The sequence below is a fragment of the Trachypithecus francoisi genome, unplaced genomic scaffold (assembly GCF_009764315.1).
Source record: "Trachypithecus francoisi isolate TF-2019V2 unplaced genomic scaffold, Tfra_2.0 Lachesis_group13, whole genome shotgun sequence".
In the NCBI taxonomy this organism is placed as follows: Eukaryota; Metazoa; Chordata; class Mammalia; order Primates; family Cercopithecidae; genus Trachypithecus; species Trachypithecus francoisi.
The window spans coordinates 86,271,417-86,284,068 of record NW_022681458.1 but is presented as its reverse complement, the minus strand read 5'-3'; the positions used below and the strand labels follow the sequence as shown (position 1 = coordinate 86,284,068).

Sequence of the window (12,652 nt, the reverse complement as noted above, 5' to 3'; positions counted from 1 at the left end):
AATAATTAAGCAAATAAGAGGCTAGAACTATATTTGTAAGATGCTTAATGGTCTGTTGCTACATGGAAAGTATAATGTTGACCAGTGGGTTTAGCAAAGAAGGATAAGTTACTTATTTTAATGGAAAAAGCCAAAGTTTACTTTCTTCCTGTTCTTACTGGGGCATTTCAACTTGACTGTCAGAGCATTTTCTTTGGTAATTTATATAGTTTTTATTTTTTTTTCATTCAGGCCAGTCTCAGAAGTTCTCCAACGTTGTGCTTCTATATTTCCTCTCTCAGTTGAGTCTCACCATGCATCTAGTCACTGAAACTAGAAATGGTGTGCTTATTTTTGGTATCCTTTCTCTTTCCATATCCAGTCTAATGCCTGTCTATGCTCACTCTGAATACCAGGCAGGTCCCTCAGCCACTTCATTGCCCTGGTTCACATCTGTGCCATTTCTCACTTAGACAGTTGCACTGGCCCCTCAATGGCCTCCTTAGGTCACTTCTCTATCCCTGTCCAGTCTAATCATTCTACTAGAACTTTCTTTCTGAAACATAATTCTGATCATCACTTCTCTGCACAAAAATACGCTTTAGATATCTTCTCATTCACTTTAGGAAAAATGCTAAATTCTCTTGCATGAAACATAAGCCTTTTTGTTTTGTTTTGCTTTCTTTTGTTTGAGATGGAGTCTTACTCTGTCACCCAGGTTGGAGTGCAATGGTGTGATCTTGGTTGACTGCAATCTCCACCTCCCAGGTTCAAGCGATTCTTCTGCCTCAGCCTCCCAAGTAGCTGGGACTATAGGCACCCGCCACCATACCCAGCTAATTTTTTTTTTTTTTTTTTTTTTTTTAGTAGAGATGAGGTTTCACTATGTTAGCCAGGTTGGTCTCAGACGCCTCGGCCTCCCAAAGTGCTGGGATTACAGAGTGAACCACCGTTCCTGGACGAAACATAAGGCTTTTTACAACTTGTCTTTGCATGTTTATATTCAACTGCTCTCCATCCCTGAATTCTATGTTCTTATTAGGGTGAATGTTGTCTCAGTAGGTTTCATACCTTATTAGGTTGAACCTTCATATCTAATTTAGGTTGAAGCTTTGCTCTGGGACACCCTTTTCCCCAACTCTTCATCTTGGCAAAATTTTTATACTTGAGAAATCACCTATTCTTTGTATTCCTGTGGGATGTTGATCATACCGTTTGTATATCACAACATTATATTATAGGTAATAGTCCAAGATATATTCTCACTTGAAGCTCCTTGAGGGTAAGGATTCTTTATTTGTATTTAGCTACAAATCTTGGTATCTTATTCATATGCTACTCTTGATTGTTTTGGATTAAAATAAATTAGTTATGGATTCATGGTTTTTGATATGGTAGCCATTTGAAAATCTATATTAAAGTACACAAGTTTACGGTTAAAAATAATCATCATATATTTATATCAGAAATCTTCTTATAATGTTGATATCAGTGAAGGACATGGAAAAACGCTACTTTAGTCTGAATGCCACTCACTAACATCTGTGTATCGTTTTTCCCTAAAGAATTTTTTTTTGTTATGTGATCATGCATTTGTAAACAAAACAAACTGCTTCAAAAATGGTTCAAGTGACTCCTAGTTTAATTGATGAATCCATGTTGTATAGTATTAGTTGCTTTTAATCTAAAGTAATAGATGTAACTTCATTCTTAATAGAGTCCCTTTGGATATCTACAATAATAGTATAAAATACACTAAATACATATCATTGAAATCCATGTGTGGTTAAGGTTTATACTCACACACATACACACTCATACATGGTATTTGAAAAATAGTTAGATTTGTTTAACATCCGTGTTTAAATACTGAAACTGCAGTGCAATTTTAGTTTGGTACTTTTTTAAATTTTGTATTCTAGGAGGAGCTTCAACATTGGATTATGATTATATTTTAACATATTTATTGTTAATGAATCTTGCTTCATTTGTAATTTATCTGTTTTTAATATTTGTTGAAACTGGGTTTATATCTGGGCCTGAAGATCAGGAAGTTTAGATTGTTGGAGCAAGATATAAAATTAATTCAAGAGCAGAGAACTCAATGTTGACAGTTTCCAAAATCTTAAAGTTCAAATGCAGCGAGGATGAGAAATGTAACTCCCTATCCTGCTAAGAAGCTGGATGTGCTGGAAGCAGGTGTGGGTTCCAGAAGGCTGCCGTGCCCATATTGTGGGTGGGGATCTCTACCCGTGAAGTGAGCGTGGGGCTTTAACAGAGACTGGATCACTTATGTTCTACCTATAAATACATGGAAGACTTGGCATACCTGGTGGGTCCATAAAAATCTTTTCAATTAACATACCATTTTGTAGTCAGCGAATTGGTGAAACTAACAAAGAGTTATTGTTAATTCTGATGTTTGATAAGAGTGTTTGAAATTAATATCTAAACATTGCAAATCAGGTCTTTCTCCTGGATATCTGGGGACCTCTTTAGATTAAGAGTCCTCCAGGGTAAAAGCAGACATGACAGCCCTTTCCTAGACTTCATTGATTTCGCTGTGTGCAGCACCTGTCACACCTTTTATACTTATAAACTTATTCTTCAAAAAATAATTAACAATGATTCTTAATAGCTTCTTTTCATTCTTATTTCTAATTGACTGAAGGATTCATATTTGAAGAATTACACTTGGTCTTAATAAAAAGTATCAATTAGCTGAAGTGTGTCTATATCTTAAAGTGAGGCCAGTCAAATCCATATTTTTTCTCAAGTAATTTTGGTGAAAGCTGCTATTCTCTTCTAGACTGATCAAACATGAAAGAGAAGCTCAGCTTCAGGCACCATTCAGTTATTCAATTACATGCTACTGCTAAAGATATTTTTGTTTACAGTTATATGCCTCATTTTAAAAAAACTTTGCCTATTATTAAGCACTTCTTATGTGAGACACTGCTAAGCAAGCATATTACCTGTTAGATCTTTGATTCCTCATTAACAACCCTATGAAATTTATTTACTAAGTCCCACTTTCTAGTTGAAGAAACTGAGGCCCAGTGACATTAAGCTTTTTTTTTTTTTTTTTGAGACACAGTCTCACTCTAGCTCAGGCTGGAGTACAGTAGTGTGATCTCGGCTCACTGCAACTTCTGCCTCCTGGGTTCAAACAATTCTCCTGCCTCAGCCTCCTGAGTAGCTGGGATTACAGGCGTGCGCCACCACACCCAGCTAATTTTTGTATTTTTCGTAGAGACTAGGTTTCACCATGTAGGTCAGGCTGGTCTCGAACTCCTGACCTCGTGATACACCCGCCTTGGCCTCCCAAAGTTCTGGGATTACAGGCGTGAGCCACTGCGCCCAGCCTAAGCTTTTTGCCTATAGCTAGTTAGTACTGGAGCCATAATTTGAGTATAAGTAAGTCTGGTTCTAATACTTGTGCTTCTGAATATTGTGTAGTACTCTGATTGTTGGTTCTGGGTTTCCTGATGGGATACTGTGTGCACTAGGGAGTGGTAAGCTTGTCAGTTCATTTCATGGAAGCTGCTAGATACCTTTAGCATGACAGTGACCTTTGCTCTCCATTGACCTTATTTGAATTTGAATGTTAAACTAGAGGAGGTTTCCTGTCTCATAACTAATCCCTTGGGCCAGTCTTCTTTACAGATTTAAAAAATAAAGTTTGATTTAGATCCTAGAGCAATAGTTTTGAAATGTTTTATATTCACCAGGGTTGAAATAATCATTCTAAAAGGATTTATTAAATGGGTAAGTAAAATTCCAGCAACAGTTTCTGAGCCTCCCCAAATGGCTATATCCTTAAGAAAAAAAAAGTGTCAAATCTTAACACTCCATGCTATTCACAGCAGCTGCCACACTTCTGCAAAATGCGTCGGAACAATTCTGAAAAGCATTTTGCCTGTTGGGAATAAGACCATGTCTTCTTTTACAATTTAGAAAGCTTTCCATTCACAGGCTGAATTTTCTAGATTACTTGTTTGTTCTTTTCTGAAATGGGTAATTGATAGTTCTGTGTTTCGTATTGAGTTAGGAAGAAAAATGATCTTTTGAAAAATGTATCATTAAGTCTGCTGTGTAGAGGTTAATCAGAAGGATGCAGTGACAAAACTAAGCTATGACTTAACAGGATTGAGAGAGACAGAAGATTTGCTGAGTGCTTTATCCATGTAGTTTTTCCTGGTGTGCTTCTTTAGGCAGCTTCTCTACTTGTACACAGGTTTTCACATAGGCAATTAGTAGTGTTTATAGATTGCCTGTTATTCAATTAACAACTGAGCTGGCCATATCAACTCACTGCAGACCTGCCTTTTCACTGCCAGAGATTGTACCAGGGTTATCAACTTACACAGGCTTGGATGTCTTCCAGCTGTTTAATTATAGTGTCATACGCTTTGCTTTTTCTAGTTTCATTAGTTTATAAATGTAATATGGTATCTTATTTCTGTGATTAACACTTCATTTCAGCAGGTTAAATATGCTGGTAGAGAAGTATTGATTTCTGACACTATTTCCCCTGTGTTCATTTAGATATTTTCACATGCCTTTTATTGATTCTTTTTTGAAAGTGGCAAACATGGAAAAAAAAAAAAACACCCCAAAACATATGCCTAAATAACTAATGTGAAGCTAAACCATACATTTAGCTCTTAATTGTCACTTCCTATGGGCTTTATTTTCTACTAATTTTTAAAACAAACACTTATCTTGCCAAGTATAAGAGTAAAAATATGAATTATAGTTTGAAATAATCACATCATACTTTTTTCAACTAGCCATGAAAATTGTCTGTTCAACTTTACCATTTATATTTTACCCTTTACATATTACATATACTAAAACCTGAATGAGTTATTTTTTGGGAATGTAATACAAATGATTCTTAAACATGATGGTAAGAATATTTTACTTTCTCACTACCTTTTGAAGATATTGCCAAGTACTTTTATAGTTGTCACTTAAAAAATTTACTGGGTGCCCTCAAGATGAGCCAGTCTAATAAGTGGTCTTTAATGATGAATTTTTCTCAACTTTATTTAATAGTAGTTTTTTTTTCTTTCATCTTGTTTTATTTAAAGCATTCATGTAATTTGGAAGGGAATATCCAGTTGTTCAACATATAGTCACTAGAATCCTATATGAAGCCTTATCTCAGAGGCCCAAGTGTTCTTGCTTTGGTTTTGGTAATACCAGCTTTTATAGTTTGATATAAAAAGTTTAGAGAATGCTTTAATATTCCACTTAATATTTACTGATAACTACATACGACCCTTTACTAGATACACTATTTGGGGTATTGAAAAGTATTATAATTGACACTGCTAGAGACTTTCAGCAAGGTGAGAAAGAGATGAAGCAATAATGAAATTTTGTTAAGCTATCCTGGCAGTATGAGAACTAGAAAAAAATATGAGCTCTAAAGCATAGAGGCCATGAGTTATGTTATGTTTTTCACATGTTATACCTTAGAGAGTTAAAGTGGGTGATGGTCACTTATTAATCTTGACTGTAACCTGTATGGTAGAACCGGTTTCTGGATGAGAACTTGAGAGTGGAAGTACTTACTTGAATGAAAATATGTTTCATTTGTTTGAATTTATGAGATTAGCAAGAGAGGAGAAAGGTTGAAATGGTATATATTGACATGAATGACAATAAAGTATTTGGGAGCTATTACAGCTGATTTTATTGTATTCTCATGAGCAAAGGAAGTACAGTCCAATTTCAGTGAATGGTAGCTCCACTGGAGATGTAGGCAAGCTGGCCAGTAGAAATAACTAGCTTAATCTACCAGACAAGTCTGAGATCTACTGCTTGGAGGTTTTTTTTTTTTTACTATAGAGCTGCTCTGTGCTATATGATAGCCATTAGCCACTTGTAGTTATTTAAATTTAAATTAGTTAAAATTAACTGAAATTTGAAATTCAGTTGCTTAGTCAGGTGAACCACATTTCAAGTGCTTAATAGCCACATGCTGCTAACAGCTAGCAAATTGGATCGTGGAGCTATGTACAGAATGTCTCCATCTCTGCGGTAAAGTCCGTGGGACAGTGCTGTTCTTCAGAATCTAAAGGTGTTTAAATATACACTTAGAGAAGGGCATACTCAATTTAATAGAATCTTTGAATTTTGGGGGTTTTTTTGTTTGTTTGTTAAGTAAAATAAAGAAATTCATTATCTTGTAAAACAGGAACTCCAGATACAACAAGCCTCAAGAGGTGATTACTTTAATGATTTATCAGTGTCTAAGACACATTACCCTTATTTATCTTCACTCTACCATCTTCCAAGGTGGTTTCATCCTAAGGTTGTTTCCCCTGTGGTTACCTCATGGCTGCAACAGTACCATGCAGAATTTATAAATATCCTGATGATACTTTATTCAGACTACCATCTACCACATTGACTCTTTCTTGAAAAAACTTTCATTAGGGTTTAACAGTGTACAAGATTTCCACTGTAGGTAAATAGGTAATATGGAGAGGAACCTGTTAGCTTCGTCAGTTGCTGTCTTTTATTCAAGAAGTTAGAATTAATGTGTCACATGTTTAGCTGTACTGTGCCCCTCAGACATGGATTATATCCAAGGTCCTGAGCAGTCATTACTGAATGAGTGGTGAGGAGGTATAAGCTCTTAATACTTCAGTGGCAAATAGAGTTTTGAATCATCCATAAAAACTATTACATTTCAAGGTTGGGAGGGGAACTGTTATAGGTAACGTAATCCAACCACCTTCTGGTCTAATAGTATATAAATCCTGCAGGCCATAAAGACGAATTCATATTTTAAATAAGGAAATTTAATCATCCTTAAATGTATTATTTTCGATAAATTTATTCCCAACATTCAACTGATACAATTCTCAGACTAAAAAGGCAAAGTAAGTTAAAGTTCTTAACACATTATGAACTCTGTGACTAGGAATATTTCCTGAACTCTTGTTTTTTTTTTTTTGAGTATCAACTCCAGGAATAAGCATTAAAAATGGTATCAATATAGATAATGTTTTACATAGTATTCCTGGATGAATGAAAAGCTTGAATGTTTCAGTTTCATCTTTTGTTTCAGACAATACAATTTCATAGATGTGCTTTTCTGCCTGTTATAACAGAAAAGGTAAGGCATTTGCCACAGATTATTTGCATTTGCCTCAAATTTACTCTGCAAAGCCTAATTTTCCATCAAATAACTTTAAAATTAGTCAGAGAGCTTCAAGAGTTGAAACCAAATTCCTGATCAGTGTGGCTACCTAAGGAATTTCACAGACACTAGAGGGACTGTGGGGTGACCACAATGACGTTGTAAGTGGGTTTGCTAAGTTTTATTTTTAATCTCAGAGGGTGATGTGAACTCTAATGGAAAATAGTGGTAATTTCCTCGTTAGGTGTTTGGTAAAGATTAAAACACTTTTTACAACTTGTTTTGAGTTTTTTTTTTTTTTTTTTTTTTTTTTGAGACGGAGTCTCACTCTGTCGCCCAGGCTGGAGTGCAGTGGCCGGATCTCAGCTCACTGCAAGCTCCGCCTCCCGGGTTTACGCCATTCTCCTGCCTCAGCCTCCCGAGGAGCTGGGACTACAGGCGCCCGCCACCTCGCCCGGCTAGTTTTTTGTATTTTTAGTAGAGACGGGGTTTCACCGGGTTAGCCAGGATGGTCTGGATCTCCTGACCTCGTGATCCGCCCATCTCGGCCTCCCAAAGTGCTGGGATTACAGATTTGAGCCACTGCGCCCGGCTGTTTTGAGGTTTTATATGACTGGTAAAATTGTGTAAAGCAGGAATTAATCCCCATTCCACAGAAGCCATCCAGATTAAATCTTTTTAAGAGAATGCACACATCAGAGGGGGCAGATCTAGGGATGGAATCCCAGCATTGAGATCCTGTATTGCCTCCATTTAGTAAGACTGAGAAGGCTTAGGCTTTCCTCGCCAGTTAATTATGTTGGTGTTTCAGTTACAGTGTTTGGATTATTGGTTTGACTGAACATCCTATAGAGGTGATGGGTATCTGTTCTTACAGATTATAGTTATGTCATGTCAAGAGTGTAGCCTTTAAGAATCTATAGTAAAATATGCCAGATTAACTTGAGTTGAATTTGTTTTTAGCAGAAACCTGTTACTCATTTTAGATCAAGATGGAGAAATTATCTGTCATCCAACATAGCTTCTTGTTAGGGTCTTTTTCTTATACTTGGTAAGGCATTTGTTGTTGTTGTTGTTGTTGTTGTTTTCAGTAAGAACTATTCCAATCATTTCAAGGAGTCTTTGTGACTTTTTACACAAAAAGTCTGCTAGATATATACCTAACTACTTTTCAGGTGGTGTTGTGTATAAATATACAGGATGTTTACTGTACAAAGGCACATGACCAAGGGTTGAGTGGGAACCGAAATTCAGCCCTGCCCTCTGCTCACGAAACTGTGATCCCCGCATGGGATTTATGGATTTGAACTAAAACATGGACATGGTATGTCCTGTTTTAGTAAAAGTCCTGATACTTCTGTATTCTATGTAAAATATTTCCTTAACCCTTTCATAATTTGAGACTTGAATTATATCAATTTATCCTTTTATCTTGATTTTTAGATTTTGGTTAAATATGCAGAACATAAAGTTTACCATTTTAACCATTTTTAAGTGTACAGTTCTGTGGCGTTACGTACATTCACATTGTCATGCAACCATCACCACCTTCCATCTCCAGAACATTTTTGTCTTCCTCAACTGAAATTCAGTAATCATTCAATACTAACTCTTATTCCCCCTCTCCCAACCGCTTGGCAACTACCATTCTACTTTCTGCTTCTGTGAGTTTGAGTACGCCAAGTACCTCATATAAATGTAATTGTACAATATTTTTCCTTTTGTGACTGTTTTATTCATTTAGCATAGTGTCTTCAAGGTTCATCCATGTTGCATGTGTCAGAATTTTCTTCCTTTTTAAGGCTAGATAATAGTTTGTTGTAAGTGTATGTTACATTTTGTTTATTCATCTGTTGATGGACACTTGGTTTGCTTCCACCTTTTGGCTATTGTTAATAATGATATGAACAAGGTTGTGAAATTTTTCTCTGCTCCATTTCTTTGGAGTATGTACCCAGAAGTGTAATTGCTAGATCTTACGGTAATTCCAAATGTTTAATTTTTGAGGAATTGCCATACATTTTTGATAGTAGCTGCAGCATTTTACCTTCTAACCAGCAGTGTACAAGGGGTTCAGTTTCTCCACGTCTTCACCAGTATTTATTTTCTGTTTTGTTTTGTTTTTGTTCGATAATATCCATTTTAATGGGTGTGAAGTGGTATCTCATTGTGGTTTTCATTTGCATTTCCCAAATCATTAGTGATATTTAGTATCTTTTAATGTGCTCATTGGACATTTGTATATCTTTTTTGGAGAAATGTTTATTAAAGTACATTTTTCGTTTTTTAATTCAAATTGTTTGCTTTTTGTTGCATTTTAGGGATTTCTCATATGTTCTGCATATATGATATATTCTTATCAGTATATGATTTGCAGATGTTTATTCTATGAGGTACCTATTCATTCTGTTAATAGTCTCTTTTTAATATTGATGAAGTGTGTTCTATCTGTTTTTTTCTTTTGTTGCCTGTGCTTTTGATGTCACATTCAAGAATTATTGACAAATCTAGTGTCATAAAGCTCTTCTTACATGTTTTCTTCTGAGTTTTATAGTTTTAGCTCTTAGTTTAGGTCTTTGAGGCATTATGAGTTAATTTTTGTATATGATGTAAGGGTCCACCTTCATTCTTTCACATGTGGAGATCCAGTTTTCCCATTATCTTGAAGTTTTCGAGACTATATACAGTCAATTTTTTATTAACATGGGTAATGGCTGGGAGTATAATGAAGAAGGAGGGCACGCATGACCCCAAGTCCCAGTTGAAGCAAAATTATACTCATGTTTCTGTTATCCAGTGATGGATTAGATGATTTATCACAATAAATGCAGCAGGACCAGGTAGGCATTCATTTCCCGGTAGTCTATATCATTAGGCAACTTTCGGTCTCGTGCCCATAGTCAGCTGCCATAGCTAAGCCATTCCTGAAGCTGGTCTACATGAAAAAGGGCAGATTCTGAAAATTCTGCCCTTGGGTCTTGCCCTTGTACCTGAAAGACCAGAACCATAGCTCACCTTCTCTCTTTAGTCATTTTTAGGTTAGTAATGAGTGCTGTTCAACAGCTGTCTAATTCTAATAATAAACTTAATCAGCCTGGATATAGTTGGGCATTGTATTTTGACAGAGATAGTAAAGATATTTTCATGGCATCTTGAGTATTGAAAGAACTTCCATACAATATAACTCAAGTATAATGTACCTACTGGGAGAAGCCAGTACACCTGTTTCTGAGTCAGTGCTAAAGATAATGGGATGAAAAAAGGCAGAGTATGGAAGTTGTCAGAAGTTGAGAGATAGTGCAATTTAAGAGGTAAGAATATGGACCTTAAGCTCAGAAAGAAGAAGGTTCTGATGCTTTTTTTTTTTTTTTCCATATATAAGATATTTGCCTTGGCCAGGTTTGTTGCCCAACTTGGTTTGTTAAATGTTTGCGTTCATCTGTTTTCTGATCTGTATGGTGAGAATAATAATAACCAATGCTATTGGGCTTTGTGAGATTAAATGAGATGTCTATGTCAAGTGCTTTGCACAGTGGTAGGCCTGCTGTAAACACTCAGAAAGAGGATGGTTTTGATGAGGGGAGAAAATATAATATCCTGTTACAGGTTTGTTTAATTTAATAAGGATCTTTGTTTTCCCTGAGAAGAGACAGGAAGATGTATTCTAGAAGGAAATTTAACAATTCATGCATCTTTAGGATTGGTTTTGATTGTTTCTGCTTTTTTTTTCTTTCTTGCTTTTCTAACTGCTCCAGGTTGCTTCAGCTGGAAGGTTGCTAACATTTGCCTCTTTTGCTTCCTTTGTGGTATCAATGTCAGTGATTTCCAAAGTTCTTTACTTTTTCATGGAAATTATCTTTGTAACAGAATAATTCTTTATGAGTTTTTCTTGCACCTATCCACAAACTTAGTTCTCATCTTTATGCTTTCTCTCCTTTTTAAAGTGTACATATGTGTATTCCTGTCACTGAACTCTTTTTATTGACTATTTAATATTTTTGTCGAAATATTTTTGAGCAATGTTGATAATGCTTGGCATTGATTCCTACCAGTGAGAAGAGGGGACGTCCTGGCAGCATGGAGTGGTATCCGTCCTCTTGTTACAGACCCCAAATCTGCAGATACCCAGTCTATCTCCCGAAATCATGTTGTTGATATCAGTGAGAGTGGCCTTATTACTATAGCAGGTATGAGATACTACCTTGTTATTTTCTTTTCTTTTTTTTTTTTTTTGTTATAGGGACAGGGTCTCACCATGATGCCCAGGAGGGTCTTGAACTCCTGGGCTAAGGTGACTCTCCCACCTCAGCCTCCCAAAGTGTTGGGACAACAGGCATGAGTCACTACACCTGGCTTTCTGTCTTGTAATTTGGATGTGCTTTAGATACAAGTTTGACAAATTGTCCTGCCAGAATCTCTTTTAACTTTATTGAACAAGCATTTTTTTTTTTATTCTGAGTAAAGTTTTACACAATCCCATGTTTGTTACAAACAACAGGAAAATTTTGTTATTGATAAGTCGATAAATGGTTAATTACAAGAAAAATGAGGGGTGGCAACCTAAAGAATTGTCTGTCAATTTCTTTGTAGGTGGAAAGTGGACAACTTACCGGTCTATGGCAGAAGATACCATAAATGCTGCTATCAAAACTCATAATTTAAAAGCAGGACCAAGTAGAACAGTTGGGCTTTTCCTTCAAGGGGGTAAAGATTGGAGCCCCACACTCTACATTAGGCTTGTCCAGGATTATGGACTTGAAAGTGAGGTGAGTGTGCATTGCCACATCATCTTACTCTTTACTTAATCTCTCACTGTTGCCAGTAACAGAACTGGCAGCAATCAGGTCTCCCTGATTGACATTTCCTTTTGCTGAATACATTTCTGCCAGTCTACTGTGGAAGGAAAAAAAGATGATCTCACTTTGCTTTACTTGCCCAACAAGCAATGTACACTTTATGAAATGTATTTTATTAAAACATGGAGTTTATTTGGTTTGTTTCTACTGTATAGGACATCCCAAATTCTGTCTCAGGCACGAAGAAGGCTGTTCTTCAGAAGTGATATCAGGAGCAAAATGAGGCTGAAGCTTCATCAGTCATTGATACAGTGATGCATGTGTAAGAGAGTTAGTGCTGGCCTAAGCATTCGAAGCCCAAGTGGTTTCCTCCCACAAAATCAAAATCTAATACTCTCTGAGAGCTATTAGTTACAGGCTGTAAGAAAACTGACAAGATAAGCATGTGTGCTTTTTGCTTTATGCCTAGAAGGTATTGATATTCAAAGTGCCTGCCTAATGCAGCTTTATTTCTCTAGGTGGCACAGCATCTTGCCGCCACCTATGGTGATAAGGCCTTTGAGGTGGCCAAAATGGCAAGTGTGACTGGCAAAAGGTGGCCTATTGTTGGAGTACGTCTTGTGTCAGAATTTCCATATATTGAAGCAGAGGTATGTGAATGATCACATAGGAATTTCATGTCTGCCATGGGATACCATTTATCTGTTCATTCGTCATC

General features: G+C 36.3%; 1 protein-coding gene across 5 annotated transcripts in view; it reads left to right on the top strand.

The window, feature by feature from the left end:
* GPD2 (glycerol-3-phosphate dehydrogenase 2) overlaps positions 1 to 12,652 on the top strand; it is a 151,835-nt gene that overhangs the window by 123,174 nt on the left and 16,009 nt on the right. For all 5 annotated transcript variants that reach the window (XM_033231439.1, XM_033231442.1, XM_033231437.1 and 2 more), the window contains 3 exons: positions 11,191 to 11,325; positions 11,729 to 11,904; positions 12,453 to 12,584. In XM_033231439.1, coding sequence (XP_033087330.1) covers positions 11,191 to 11,325; positions 11,729 to 11,904; positions 12,453 to 12,584 — 443 coding nt within the window. The remainder of the gene's footprint in view (positions 1 to 11,190; positions 11,326 to 11,728; positions 11,905 to 12,452; positions 12,585 to 12,652) is intronic.